Source organism: Schistocerca piceifrons, chromosome X (genome assembly GCF_021461385.2).
Source record: "Schistocerca piceifrons isolate TAMUIC-IGC-003096 chromosome X, iqSchPice1.1, whole genome shotgun sequence".
Lineage (NCBI taxonomy): Eukaryota > Metazoa > Arthropoda > Insecta > Orthoptera > Acrididae > Schistocerca > Schistocerca piceifrons.
In genome coordinates, this window is record NC_060149.1 from 894,142,230 (window position 1) to 894,158,722 (window position 16,493).

The following is a 16,493-nucleotide window of genomic DNA, read 5'->3' on the forward strand; positions in this document are numbered from 1 at the left end:
CACCACTGGAGGCGGGCTGCACGATGTTGGGGCGTGAGCGGAAGACGGCCTAACGGTGTGCGGGACCGTAGCCCAGCTTCATGGAGACGGTTGCGAATGGTCCTCGCCGATACCCCAGGAGCAACAGTGTCCCTAATTTGCTGGGAAGTGGCGGTGCGGTCCCCTACGGCACTGCGTAGGATCCTACGGTCTTGGCGTGCATCCGTGCGTCGCTGCGGTCCGGTCCCAGGTCGACGGGCACGTGCACCTTCCGCTGACCACCGGCGACAACATCGATGTACTGTGGAGACCTCACGCCCCACGTGTTGAGCAATTCGGCGGTACGTCCACCCGGCCTCCCGCATGCCCACTATACGCCCTCGCTCAAAGTCCGTCAACTGCACATACAGTTCACGTCCACGCTGTCGCGGCATGCTACCAGTGTTAAAGACTGCGATGGAGCTCTGTATGCCACGGCAAACTGGCTGACACTGACGGCGGCGGTGCACAAATGCTGCGCAGCTAGCGCCATTCGACGGCCAACACCGCGGTTCCTGGTGTGTCCGCTGTGCCGTGCGTGTGATCATTGCTTGTATAGCCCTCTCGCAGTGTCCGGAGCAAGTATGGTGGGTCTGACACACCGGTGTCAATGTGTTCTTTTTTTCCATTTCCAGGAGTGTAGTTCAATAAGTGTCACACTCTTATTACCCAATAGAGAGAACCCCAAAGTTGGCACCCCTCAGTATGGGTTGAGTCACACCTTGGGTTAGGTATCTGGAGAATTGGGGAAAGGCTGGGGAGGGCATAGGAAAGAGATGGGGCATTATGGGACACTATTCATCTGGTTCATCCACAGAGGCTTGTCTGACATGGGAAGTGCTGCCAATAACTGCGCTATCACTGGCATACCCCTCAGCTTCCTGTGAACAGGCAAGCCTCTCTGCCCTTGAGGACAGAGCTTCTACAAGGTGGTGCTGCACTCATAAAAATGCCATTCCCTACACACCTTTATCTGTATCATTTTGATGGTTATGTATTGACTTTACTTATGTCAGAGGGGTGGAGGAGGTTGACAAATCTAGGGAAAAATGCATGACACCATAGAAGGGAATCAGGCAGTGGGAGGATGGATGAGGAAGGAGGCGGGGGGAAAGGGAGAAGGAAGGGTTGGGGAGGAGGTGAGGTGCAAATCTGACAACAATGCACACTTTGCTCAAGCACAATCAGCCCCATTACTCTCCATGACCTTCTCAAGTGCCCTGGAAACACAATTGTGCTATTAAGCATCATTAACTCTATGAGAGTTGACTGATAAATCTGGTAAATGCCATCCAGAAAATATAAAATAACTCACCAGTCCTGATACAAGAGATTCTTTTATTAGTTATATTGAAAGTTTCAAAAGAACAAGACCTGAAGTTATTGCTTGGCTATGTGATGTGATTAGTGGGATGTGTGTAGTTACTAAACATTTTTAGTCAAATATCTCAGCACCCATGCAGATTGAAACCAAACTTGCTAGACATATGATTTTGTCACCTAGTAAACCATTGAATATATTCACGATATGCCTCCGGTGCTGCAGTATCACAAAGGAGTGTGCACCAAGTAGCTGATATTTTGGTCAATGAACCTCTTTACACTTGATGAAAAGATAAGGATGGGATGAGTACTGCTACTGCTGGCTTTTCATTAAAAATGGATGTGGAGTATTTCAACATAAAATCTAGTAATGATGCAGCAGAATTTGCAGGTTGTTTGAGAAAATTCTTCACTGTGAACTAGACTTAACCAGGATCATTACAATGCTAAGCTAACCACTAACTAAAACCAAGGGCAAACAATAGTTATCATAGGACGTGAAGGCCATTTTATCATGACAAGGTAATTATCCTCATTTGTTCTGTTCCCAGAGTGTTAATACTGATAGATCACTCAGACAAAGACAGTATCACAGTTGGCATCTATTGGCACTCCAGGACGTGCCCTTTAACAAGGATAGCATGCCAAGCAAAACAGCAACAGTCATAAGGCTGAATGTGCACCATTTTGTATTTGAACTCAGTTCTCATTCACCTTGATCTATTGATTTAGTTTCAAATGATTTCTTCTTATATCCTAAATTAAAATTTTCTGTATATTGTTGTATGCCCATAGAGGGCTGCTGCAACACAGACGAAATGTAGGCTATTCTAGTATTTTAGTAGTTTAAGTATATAGAAAGATTTAGTATACCCAGTAGGATTTTGATGAAACTGACACTGCCTATGGAAGCCTGCACATTTATATGTATGCCACTCATGTCAGCAAACTCCATCAATACTTATTTTATCATTATGAGCAATTACATACATCATGCATAGACTCCTTAGAAAATTCATAAGAATAGCTGCACATAAATTATCAATTATTAACCAGATTAACTTATAGTTGATATTGTATATATTTGTAAGCATATTTTTTTAAAATCTTACCTTTTCAATGGTTCAAATTTTTCTCGGAGCCTTGTATCCCGATCCTTATCAGGAGCGGTCAGCAGTCTCCTGCGCTCAGCAGCAGCAAATTTAATTTCATCTCTCAGTTGCTCTTTAAGGCTTCGCATATAACTTGGCAGCTGAAATAAAGTACCATACAAATAATCTCTAGAAGATACAAATTGTGTTCAAAATTATTGGAATACATTTGTTTGTTCCTGCACATATTGTATTTGTTTGTTTATTTAGCCATTGTCACAGTAAAGATCTGTGAACACAGCAGTTGAGAGTCCTACATTTCACCATCACATATAATGTTCAAGAGTTGACCAATGTTTACCAGAATGACACTGACATTGACTAAAAACCTTAACATTAACAACAACAGAAACTGAAAAACACCTACAAGTAGACTGCTAATTTTTATATGAAATAGAGATGATGGGAAAAGCTTTCTGGTGAAAATATTATGGGATGATTAGTTAACAGCTCTTTTGCTGAAAATTAAGTTAATGAACTACAAGACCAAATTAGTAAAAGTCACTTATGGAGTGTTCTCATAACAAGTTTTGTTGTACCGACAACTAGGCATGTGCACCCGGCCCACAGATGCCAGGGTAGTTTTTTAATATTCTGGGTGACTGACTATTAAAGGCAGAAATTAAAAAGCCAAATAGAGGACAATTAAATAAGCAAATAATCCCAATAAACATTGGTCTGGAAACCAATGGTTTCCCTGATACAATGTGGGCCAACAAACAAATGCAGTCATGCCAATGTTACAACACTGTTAATATATAAATTCTGCCTTTACTTCAAAACACAGTGAGTGAGGCGTAAATTACAAAGTGAAAAACTTCCCTCATTCAATTTTATCATTGTTCCAGATACCTAAGTAGTGTTAAATATTATTTTGACAAGTGTATCAGTTGTGATTTGCCGATACTGTGGCCTCCCAGGTCCTTCAACTTGAACCCACTGGACTGTTGTAGGTCAAGATGTTGAAAGATTTGGTGTATTTCAGCCCTGTGTCAATAAACTCTGGTAATACATTGTGCATCATTGTTTATGCTCTCAGAACACGCCTGGTATTTTTTAACATATATGGATATTAGTGAGGAGACATGCTGAAGCCTGCCTTCACATGAATGGTAGTTTTTAATCTGTTAGTCATTAAGCATATATTTTCAGTTTGGGTTCTTGAGGACTCTGTTATAAGGTATGCATGTACTCAGTCATAATCCACTGTATTGGAGAAGTATTGGTTTCGACATACGTGCATCAGAATTATTTACTTGCTTCCTTGTCCTCTACTTACCCCATTTATTTGTACCTCTAATAGTATAGACCCTATAAATGTTGTAGGAAAGTTCCTGTAGAATGTAAATACTGTTGGCTTACAAGGGATCACTCAGCAAAAATCAGAAGTCTTGAGTTGTCAACAGGCGCACACAAAAGAAAGAAAACCTGCTAGCTTCCAGAGTTATCCTTTGATGAGCTAGAGTAAAATACACAGACAGACACACACACACAAACACACACACACACACACACACACACACACACACACACACAAAACACACACACACACACACACACACACACACACACACATTCTTCTGTATTTTACTCTAACTTGTCAAATGATGACCCCAAAAGCTACCAAGTTTTCTTTTTTGTGTGTTTGCTTATCAACAACTAAGCAGTTCTGCTTTTAGGTGAGTGGTCTCCTTTAATACACTGTTATTTACATAGTACAGATCCTGAACCTTATGAAATGTGAGCATGCCTTTTCCAATATAGACAATGACTAAAGTAGTTAATAAGCTGGAAAGCAGTGAGTCCTTGATATTACAGTCAAAGTACAGTAACAGGCATAGAAAATGTCTGTTACAAACATGATCAGTCTGCCTCACACCAGAGCCAATTCATTTTAGTAGTGCACTAGTACTATACCATAATATCTTCAAATTTTCCACCAACAGTCACATAGCATCAGACAAACCCTGTACTTATTAACACTGCATTATTTCATTTTTCCAGTTTCTCCTTGGCACCATAGTTCTGGGCTTATACTGACGCTATTCATGTACATCATCTGGAACGCAATCTATCTGTGGGGAGATGGTTTGTGAGAGATCTCTCTGTGCCTTCTTGGAAAGTGTCACATGGTTCTGTGGTATTCTGAGAGCCATAATTCTTAAGTGGTAGTTACTGGTTTGTATTATTAACAGATGAAAACCACTATGAGAAATGTATTCAGTATCTTATGTGACATGATGCCCATGTTTTGATTATAGCATTACAGTACATGGTAAAATATAGACACTGTCTCTTGGTAACATGCTTTTCTGCCACAAAGTATTGATATCCTATGACTACAACATCAGTGAGTCACTTTTGTAATTGGTCAGCTCATACAGTTACCTGGGTGTAACACTTTGTAGGTATATGAAATGGAATGATCACGTAGACTCACTTGTGGGTAAAGCAGGTGGTAGACTTCAGTTTATTGGTAGAATACTGGGGAAGTGCAATCATTTTGCAAAGGAGATTGTTTACAAATCACTCACTGGTTATAGAATATTGCTGAAGTGTGTGGAACCCATACCAGATAGGACTAACAGGGGATATTGAATGTATGTAGAGAAGTGCAGTATGAATGGTCACAGGTTATTTTTGATCTGTGGGAGAGTGTCAGAGATATTGAAGGAACTGAAGTGGAAGGCTCTTCAAGATAGATGTAAACTATCCTGAAAAAGTCTATTAACACAGTTACAAGAATCAGCTTTAAATGATGGCTCTAGGAATATACTATAATGCCCTTCGTATCACTCATGAAGGGATTGTAAAGATAAGATTTGAATAATTACTGTATGCACAGAGACATTCAAACAATCATTCTTCCCATGCTCCATATGTGAATGGAACGGGAAGAAACTCTGATGACTGGTACAATAGGACACACCCTCTGCCATGCACCTCATGCTGGTTTGCACAATATAGATGTAGATGTAGATATGTACATGAGTTATACTGAATCGCCGGCCGCGGTGGTCTAGCGGTTCTGGCGCTGCAGTCCGGAACCGCGGGACTGCTACGGTCGCAGGTTCGAATCCTGCCTCGGGCATGGGTGTGTGTGATGTCCTTAGGTTAGTTAGGTTTAAGTAGTTCTAAGTTCTAGGGGACTTATGACCTAAGATGTTGAGTCCCATAGTGCTCAGAGCCATTTGAACCATATACTGAATCAGTGTGCAGAGGCAGAATAGTGTTTACTATTTTTTAGGTTTGTACAGTATGCTTTATTGGACTATATGGACTCCAATTCTGACTGAACAAATGGTGATTTAAAGGAATGTCACTGAGCACCTCATATTCTATTGAGTACAGTATTTCTATGTTGTGAGAATATCATTAAGACACATGGAAAAATTTACAGAAATAAATAATTTAAATACATCTCAGGTGTTCATTAACTAATTCAAACTGTAAAAAAATTATCAGCTTCTTTTTCACTGACTAATATACATGTTATCTGCAGCAATCTAATTAGCACACTCTCTGCTTTCTGATAGTAGTATATGTATACAGGCTGCACTTATTTCGATATCAAATACAGGCCTAATTTATTTATGGCAGCCAAATCAGTATGATATTGTGTGTTTTGGACTAGTTTCATCCTAGTCTATATGATGTTTCATGAGCAAAAATGAATCACTCCATAATAGTTGTGCAAACGGTGAAGCAGGGTAGTGAGTGATACACTTGATTGTACTAGTGTCTCTGCTGTATGAAAATCAGATACAATAATCGACAAATGAGAGCGTGCTAGTTTTATGATCAAAGGATATGTTGATATATAAAGATATACAAGGGGAGTTCAATAAGAAATGCAACACTTTTTTTCTCAGCCATTTTCAGCTGAAAAAACTGCAGAATTTGTTGTGGGATGTGATGGAATATTCCCCCTTCAGTCTTTACCATTTCATGAAGTTCCAATAGGTGGTAATGCTATTCATAGGCATCTGTATCAGAGGTATGTTCAAAGCAGAGAGCTGTCATTGATTTTCTTTTGGCAAAATACCAGATCATCACAGATATCAATAGATGATTGCAGAATGTCTATGGAGACATGGCAGTTCACAAAAGCATGGTGAGCTATTCAGCAAGATATCTGCCATCATTGTAACAAGAGTGCACAATCCTTTCTGATATCTCACATGCCTGCTGCACACTGCTGTGACTCCTGCTGTGTTGAAATGGGTGCACCGTCTCATTTGGAGTGACTAAAGGATCACAATCAAATACCCTGCTGCCCAACTAGACATACCTGTTGGTAGTGCTGACACACTTGCCCACCAGTTGGAGTACTCAAAGGTGTGTGCCTGCTGGGTTTCTCACTGCCTAACATAAGACCATAAAGAGCAACAAAGGAACAGAACTGCTTGCATGTTACGAGGCTGACAATTTTTTGTCGAACATCATCACAGGTGATGAAATGTGGGTTCATAACTTTGAACCAGAAACAAAAAGGCAATCCATGGAGTGGCACAACGTCACCTCTCCTCTGAAGAAAACATTCAAAGCCACACCCTCAGCCAGTATAGTCATGGCAACAGCTTTCTGGGACTCTGTAGGGGTTATTCTGTTTGATGTCCTTCCTTATGGTGCAATGTTCAACTCAGAAGTGTATTGTGCTACCCTCAAGAAACTGAAGAAACAACTCCAGCATGACTGTCACCACAAAAATACAAATGAACTCCTCCTTTTCCACAACAACACATAGCCGCAGACAAGTCTGCACACCTGAGTGGAGTTCACAGAACTTCATTGGAATGTTCTTCCTCATCCACCCTACAGCCTGGATCTCACACCTTCCAACTTCCATCTGTTTTGCCGAATGAAGGATGCACTCCATGAGAAGCAGTACATGGACGATGGGGAGGCTACTGACGCACCAAGACATTGGCTCCAATATTGACTAGTAGACTGGTAGCAGTCGGGCGGACAGGTCCAACCACTAAGGTGGCATTGAATGACGATCATGGTGAAAAATAGGATTTTGTAACCAAAAGAGTGAGGAATGTTATGATATATTGGATTCCTGAATTCAAACAACCTGCCCTCAGAAAAGAAAAAAAAATGCATTGCATTGCTTATTGAACAACCTTTGTACACTGATCTTTCAGAACATTACGACTACCTACATAATAACCAGTGTGTTCACCTTTGGCGAGGATAAGGGTTGGCAACGCATCATGGCATGGGAGCAATGAGGCCTTGGTAGGTCACTGGAGGGAGTTGGCACCACACCTGCACACACAAGTCACCTTATACCAGTAAATTCTGGGGAGGGGGGGGGGGGGGTGATGAGTTCTGGTGCCACATTGAATCACATCGCAGATATGTTTGATAAAGTTCAGATCTGGTGAGTTTGGGAGCTGGCATATCAATTGAAGCTCACCACTGTGTCTTCAAACCACTCCATCAAACTCCTGGCCTTGTGACATGATGTATTATCTTTTTGAAAAATGTCACTGCCATTGGGAAACATGATTGTCATGAAGGGGTGTATGTGGTCTGCAACCAGTGAACATACTCCTTGGCCATCATGGTGCCTTACACAAGCTCCACTGGATCCATGGATGCCCATGTGAATGTCCCCCAGCTCTGTCACACAGTATAGCTTTCCAGGAACTGGTCCCCTGGAAGATGACAGATTTGTGCCCTCCCACTGGCCTGATGAAGAAGGTATCGGCATCCATCGGACCATGCAGTGCTCTGCCACTGCTCCAGTGTCCACTGTCAATGATCACATGCCCATTTCAGTTGTAGTTGCCGAAGTCATAGTATTAATGTTGGCACATTGATGGATTGTCAGCTATGGATGCCCTTTGTTAGGAGTGTTCAGTGCACTGTGTGTTCAGACATACTTGCATTCTGCCCAGCATTAAAGTCTAATGTTAGCTGCACCACAGTTTGTGACCTGTCCTGTTTTATAAGTCTGCCCAGCCTATGATGTCCTACATATGTAATAAGGAGTGGCCACTCAACCCCATGATGTCTGGATGCGGTTTCACCTTGGTCTCATCATGTGTTGAAGACACTCACTACAGCACTCCCCAAACACCCGACAAGTCATGCAGTTTCCCAAATGCTTGTGCTGAACCTCCGGGCCATCACAATATGCCCTTGATCAAACACAGATTGATTGCATGCCTTCCCCATTCTACATACAGACAGCATGCACCATGCATGTCTGACTAGCAGGCATTCGTCACCTGATGATGCTGCTACCACCTGGACAGATTTATATCAATAGTAGTTCAGTATAAACTCTTTGAAGAAAGAGTAAGAAATAATTACCCGCTGTAATTAAGTGCAACATATCATGTTTGAACACTTTACTTCACTTGACATACACAGTTCATTTATAATACCAAGACCAGCAAACAACAAATGAAGAAGGTAATGGCAATGGATGAACATCACCTAGGTGATCTGTGATTGACCCACTGAAGCCTGTCAGGCTGCCTCAAGTATATGGGTCCAAATATACAGGGTGGTCCATTGATAGTGACTGGACCAAATATTTAATGAAATAAGCATCAAATGAAAAAACTACAAAGACCAAAACTCGTCTGGCTTGAAGGGAGAAACCAGATGACACTACAATTGTCCTGCTAGATGGCACTGCCATAGGTCAAATGGATATCAACTGCGATTTTTTAAATAGGAACGCCATTTTCTATTACACATTCATGTAGTACATAAAGAAATATGACTGTTTTAGTTGGACCACTTTTTACGCGTTGTGTTAGATGGCACTGTAATAGTCACAAACCTATAAGTACATTGTATCACGTAACATTCCACCAGTGCAGATGGTATTTTCTTCACGATACATTACGCGTGTTGAAATGGACCGCTTACCAATTGCAGAAAAGGTTGATATCGTGTTAATGTATGGCTATTGTGACCAAAATGCCAAACAGGCGTGTGCTATGTATGCTGCTCGGTATCCTGGACGACATCATCCAAGTGTCTGGACTGTTCGCTGGATAGTTACGTTATTTAAGGAAACAGGAAGTGTAAAGCCACATGTGAAATGTCAACCATGACCTGCAACAAATGATGATGCCCAAGTAGGTGTTTTAGCTGCTGTCGCAGCTAATCCGCACATCAGTAGCAGGCAAATTGCGCTAGAATTGGAAATCTCAAAAACATCGGTGTTGAGAATGCTACATCAACATCGATTGCACCCATACCATATTTCTATGAACCAATAATTGCATGGCAATGACTTTGAACGTTGTGTATAGTTCTGCCACTGGGCACAAGAGGAATTACGGGACGATGACAGATTTTTTGCACGCATTCTATTTAGTGATGAAGCATCATTCACCGACAGTGGTGATGTAAACCGGCATAATATGTACTATTGGGCAATGGAAAATCCACGATGGCTGTGACAAGTGGAACATCAGTGACCTTGGTGGGTTAATGTATAGTGCAGTATTATGGGAGGAAGTATAATTGGCCCCCATTTTATCGATGGCAATCTAAATGGTGCAATGTATGCCAATTTCCTACATAATGTTCTACCGATGTTACTACAAGATGTTTCACAGCATGGCACAGTGGTGATGTACTTCCAACATGATGGACGTCCAGCACATAGCTCGCATGCGGTTGAAGCGGTTTTGAATAGCATATTTTGTGACAGGTGGATTGGTCATCGAAGCACCACACCATGGCCCGCATGTTCACCAGATCTGACAGCCCCAGATTTCTTTCTGTGGGGAAAGTTTAAGGATGTTTGCTATCGTGATCCACCAACAATGCCTGACAACATGCGTCAGTACATTGTCAATGCATGTGCGAACATTACGGAAGGCGAACTACACACTGTTGAGAGGAATGTCGTTACACATATTGCCAAATGCATTGAGGTTGATGGACATCATTTTGAACATTTATTGCATTAATGTGGTATTTACAGGTAATCACGCTGTAATGGCATGTGTTCTCAGAAATGATACGTTCACAAAGGTACATGTATCACATTGGAACAACCGAAATAAAATGTTGAAATGTACCTACATTCTGTATTTTAATTTAAAAAACCTACCTGTTACCAATTGTTCATCTAAAATTGTGAGCCATATGTTTGTGACTGTTACAGTTCCATCCATCACAAAGCGAAAAAAGTGGTCCAACTAAAACATCCATATTTCTTTACATACTACAGGAATATGTAATAAAAAATGGGGGTCCTATTTTTAAAAAATGCCGTTGATATCCGTTTGATCTATGGCAGCGCCATCTAGCAAGCCAACCATAGCGCCATCTGGTTTCCCCCTTCAAGCTAGACAAGTTTCGTTCTTTGTAGTTCTTTCATTTGACACTTATTTCATCAGATATTTGGCCCCGTCACGATCAGTGGACCACTATATATATATGGGAGGGGCAGGGGCTAGAGGGACAGCATGGAAAAAGGATAGGAGTATAGAAGCAGAAAAAGATCATTCATATGATTATGGGTGGTGTGGATAGCTGAATTCAGAAATACTTGGGAGAGGAGTAGGGAGTAAAGATAGAGGGAAGTTTCTGATAAAACTGTGTGAATGGTGGTTAGGGATGGACTTAGGACAAGAATTAGCAGAGACTAAAGTTAGGTAGTTGTGTGGCTGTAGAATGTGTTGGAAGCACAGTTACTATCAATCCAGCTGACATAGGTTTGTATTTTGGGGACATATGGGAAGGTTATGTAAAGAGCAACTCTTGAAGTAACTATTGAATCAACCATGTGCTGAGCAGTATGGTTTCATTGTGTGGTAAAACTTATACCTGCCAACCCTTTGATAGTGGCCATTCGTTAAGTCTGTCTGCTGGTTGATGGTTATGCCCATATACAGAGCTTAACAGTAGCTGCAGGAGAGTTGTTACGTGATGTGGTTGTCTTCACTAGGGCTTCTGCCCATGATGGGGCAGGACAGGACTGGGTGGATGTGTAGGATAAAACCAATTTAGTAAAAGGGATGGTGCATGAAGATTGAAGGTTGGAGGGGTATCAGAATGCCAGTTTGATAGAACTGGGAACAAAACTAAATCTGTGGCACTATGAGATGTAACTGTAACTTTCACAGAGATGTGGTTCAGTATTTCCTGACCTGGAATGTTGTGAGTCAGATGTTTGTTTTCAGCCACGTCTCTTTGGAAATAAATCATTCCTCATCTTCACTGTTTTCTCAATAGTCTTTCTCTCTCTTAGTTTACCTTTGACCTATCTCATATTCCATTTATCCCAATTTTAAAAAAGGAACCATCTTGTTATTTTTATCACAGGCAATATATACACACTCTTTTCTACTGGTTTCCCTCTCTTTCCATATCTCTTACATTTCCTTTCCCTTAGCCATTCCATACATTAGAGAAAAGACCTGAGTTTTAAATGTGAGTCATAATATTCTATTTCCCATTTAAGTGCCTATCAGCTGCTCAATTTCTGCAGTATGCAATGTGTCATTGTGTTTACTCATACTATTGTTTGTATTCCATTCACAATTTTCCATTGTCATAAATATAACAGTCAAGGTGGTTTAATTTTAATTAGTTTGTTGCATATTTTGGGCTTTGTAATATTGTGAATTTATAGTATTGTGAAACATGTTAATTTGTTGTAGAGCCAATATACCATACACATCACTCAACAGCTCATGTGGCTATATAGTGGTTGCTTCAATAGTTCACTGGTGTCATATCAGGCAGTATTGTGTAAACAGCACAGTATTTCCATGAGACAGCTGCCCATCATCTTCAGGTGCTACTGACACATGGCTGTTGTGGCTTACCAGTTTATGTGCTGGCTTGGTAGAAAATCTCAGGCACCAAGTTTTGGGTCCATAATGTCACTATAGGTAGAAAAGCAATCCTCATGGAGTACTCTGCTTCTTCTGGCTGCTTCTAAGGTTTGGTCAAATGCATTTTGAACATGCTTACCAGAGTTCCTGTTCTGCACACACACAGAGTAGAGATGGCTAAGATCTGCTGACAAGCTCTCTTGATTTGAGATAGCCTTAACCATGTCAATGAGAGTCTGTAATACATTGCTGTGTTGGGATGGGTGCTGACAGCTTGTGGCTCATAGATGGAGACTGGTGTGTATTGGTTTATAAAATACACTGTGACATAAGGAGCCAGCTTTTTTTCTTCAAACCAAGACATCCAGAAACAGGAGGTCTACATTATTCACTACTTCCATGGTGAAGGAGATTCTTGGAGGGGGCAATTAAGATGTTCTAAAAATGAAGGAAGCACTGCTGTCCCATGGGGCCATATCACAAAGGTATCATCTATTTACCTTTGAAAACATTTAGGTTGCGAAACCACTGATTGAAGTCCCTTGTTCTGGAATACTCCCATAAATATGGTTAGCCTCATAGGGAGACAGAGGTCTACCCATAGCAACACCATCAGTTTGCTTAAAATATTGATTCTTAAATAAAAAGTAAGTGAAGATAAGCACAGGCTTGAAAAAATGTAAGATGTCATCTTCCAGCTTAGCCAGTATGAGCTGTAGTGAATACACCAGAAGCACTCAAATTGAACTAAGAGACCACATTGAAAATCACTAATACATCATTTTGTTCAAGATGCAGATTCTTCAGTCATCATAAAAAATCTTCTGAATTTTGAGTAGTGGTCACATTCCATTATCAAAAGCCCACTCAGTCCAGCTCCAATTGTCAACTGTGACCATCTCCAGAGCATCAAGTTATGTGTTTAGCTTTTTCTGAGTTTCCTTAGTAGCATATATTGCTTAAATTTTGTCCATATATTTGTATTTAAGAAGTTTAATTTCACATTTTCAAAGTGTAAATTGAGGCAGTCAGTAGTGCAGCAGTTGCTCATTCATTTGTTTTTAGACAAGTGACCTTTTGGTTCAGTCTAATTAGCCACTCAGTCTAGTTCCAGCTGTTGCCTGTGACACATCTCCTCCAGGGTAGCAAGTTACATATTTAACTATTTAGCTTTTTCTTTGTTTTCTTAGCAGAATATATTTCTTAAATCTCATGCGTGTTTTTATATTTAAAAGGTTAAATCTCAAGTTTCATAAACATAATTTCATGCTGTCTGTAGCTCAGTTGTCATTTCTTTTGAACGGTCAGCTACACAGTTAATTAGGCACCAGCTTCGATTGGTGACATTTCAGGAGTGTAACAAGTGTTATATCTAGGTATCTGTCAGGTTTTATAATTTGTTTCTTCAGCTAGTCTTCCTAGGATGGGTAGGATCTTTGCATGATGTGTGAAGATGCAGGAGGAAGCAGGTGTGGTTCACAAACAGTTGAATATTGTTTTGGTTGTGGTTAACCATCTTCAGGCTGCTGCCTCAGAGTGCAGCAGTAGCAGAGATGTCACCTGTTTCACCCATATGCTGCTGAGGCACCTCCTAGTGCACACAATGCAGTGGATCTGCCCTCATAGCAGGGTGCTGGCAGACCGTAATGCATTCATGCCGCTCGAGGTGGAGGGCCAATGTGCAGGCTGGGCATCTGGCCTTACCTATTCATCCTGCAAGCGAACAAGTGGCCACACCTTCAGCAGGGTCCGAGCAGGCACATGTGGGAAGGGGCTTTCTAGCTCTCGGGAGCTCTGACAACATCAGGCTCATTAATGGATCCCCTCAGGATGATAGCATTTGGGGCTGGGAAGAAATCCAATGTGCACTCGGCATGTCGGTAGGAGTGGGGACCTCGTGTGAGACGTGGAGGTAGCCTTGCCTACAGCTATCGAGCGTGCAGGGTGCAGCTGTCTGCAAGCTGTGGCTCTTGTCAGCACCAACAACACCTGTCACATGGGTTCTGAGACTATCTTCAGTTCATACTGAGTGTGAGGTGCAAGCAGAGCTAGCAAATGTGCAGCATTGTTCCCAGGATTGATTGGGATCCTTTGGTTTGGAGCTGAGTAGAAGGCTTTGTTGACTCTGTGATAGTCTTGGCTGAAGATTTCTGTATCTGCATTATTTGTTGGGGAATTGTAGGACTTCTCTTGATAGGTCTGTGGTGAACAAAGCAAAGGAAGCAGCTATGGGTAGCAGCATACTCGTGGCGTGCACATTGTTTTTTTTTTAGGCTAGTCAGTAGACTGAGGTACTGTAATGAACACTCACCAGATGATACGCAGATGGGAATATCAGACCATGTGCACATTAAAGACCCTTTTACTGTCAAACTTTTATTAGTAAACTGTTGAAATATTTATAACAAAGTTTCCAGATTTACAGCCCTCAAGGAAAACTCATGCTCAAATTATTATTGGGACCGAACCTGAAGTAGAAAGCTCTGAATATTTAGTGGGTCATGGTACGTTTATCAGAAAGACTGATTAAGATGCCATAGGAGGTAGAGTGTTCCCATAATAAGACAAAAATATTGTCTCTACTGAGGTTGAAATTGAGAGTAACAGTGAAGTTATCTGGTCATGTATAGCAGGCCTAGCTGAAAACAAATTAATTGTTGGATGTTTTTACTGGACACATGATTCTGCTGTGACAGTTCTAGAGTCATTCAAACAAAGTATAAGGTCAGTAGCCCATAACTACCCAAATCATACAATACTAATTGGAGGCAACTTTAACCTGTTAAGTATAGACTGGGACATCTGTGGATTTGTTGCAGTTGGTACAGACAGATAGTCCTGCAAAGTACTTTTGAACACCTTTCTGGAAACTGTCTTCAGCATCTAGTTCAGCAACTCCAACACAATGGGAATATCTTACACCTTGTAGCTATAAACAGGTCAGACCTTATCAATGGTATCATTATAGACACAGCGATTGGTGATCATGATGTCATATCAGTGACTGTAGTTACAAAAGTCAATAAATCAGTCAAGAAGGCTAGGAGAGTGTTTCTGCTAGAAACAGCAGATAAGCAGTTGTTGGCATCTCACTTAGCCAATGAACTGCAATCACTTAGTTCCAATGTAATGGACATAGGGGAATTACATACAAACTTAGGCAGAGTATGTGTGTAGTAAGTAGATTAAAGTTGAAAAACACCCATCATGCCTTAGCAACAAAATCTGGAAAATTCTGAGTAAGTAAAGGCTGTTGTACTCTTTGTTCCAAAGAGAATGTTCAAGTGATGACAGGCAATTTTAGCAGAAGTCTGTGCATCTATGAAAAGATCTTTGTGTGAAGCATTCAACAACTACCACCTTCATACCTTAGAAAAAGATCTGACTGAGAAGGTGGGAAAATTTTGGTCCTATGTAAAATGACTAAGTGAGTGTAAGGCTTCCATCCACTCACTTGTTGACCAGTTTGGTGTGACAGTCGAAGATAACAAAATGAAAGCTGAAGTTTTAAATTCCATGATTAAAAAATTGTTCATGCATGAGAATCATACAGATGTACCATTGTTTGACCAATGCACAGAGCCCCTTGTGGATGACATAGTAATAAGCATCCCTGGCACAGACTGAAGAGTTGAAAACAAATACAGTCACCTGGTCCCAATGGATTCCCAATTTCAATGTAAAAAGAGTACTCTATGGCATTGCCCCTTACTGAGCTTGCATTTATTGTGTATCTCTCAGCCAGTAAAAAGTCCCAAGCAACTGAAAAACCCCAGGTGACTCCTGTATATAAGAAAGGTAAAACAATTGACCTGCAAAACAAACCAATTTCTTTAACATCAGTTTATTAAGGACACCCAAAGTGGAAAGCTCTGAGATATTAAGCGAGTAGTGTAACATATATCGCAAAGACAGATAGGGGCTATAGCAGGGGGAGTGTTCATTGTAGTTGACAAAAATATTGTCTCTACTGAGGACAAAGTTGAGTGCGATAGTGAAGTCATCTGGTTGCATATAACAGGTGCATGTGAAACTAAATTAATTGTTGGATGGTTTAACCAGCCACGTGATTCTGCTGTTGAAATACTTTTGAACACATTTTATGAAAATTGTCTTCAGCAGCTAGCTCAGCAACCCACACACAATGGAAATATCTTAGACTTTGTAGCCATAAATA

General features: G+C 41.0%; 1 protein-coding gene across 1 annotated transcript in view; it reads right to left on the reverse strand.

The window, feature by feature from the left end:
* LOC124723098 (histone-lysine N-methyltransferase 2D-like) overlaps positions 1-16,493 on the reverse strand; it is a gene marked incomplete at its 5' end in the record, with an annotated part of 207,295 nt that overhangs the window by 116,422 nt on the left and 74,380 nt on the right. The window contains one exon of the mRNA XM_047248276.1: positions 2,454-2,593. Coding sequence (XP_047104232.1) covers positions 2,454-2,593 — 140 coding nt within the window. The remainder of the gene's footprint in view (positions 1-2,453; positions 2,594-16,493) is intronic.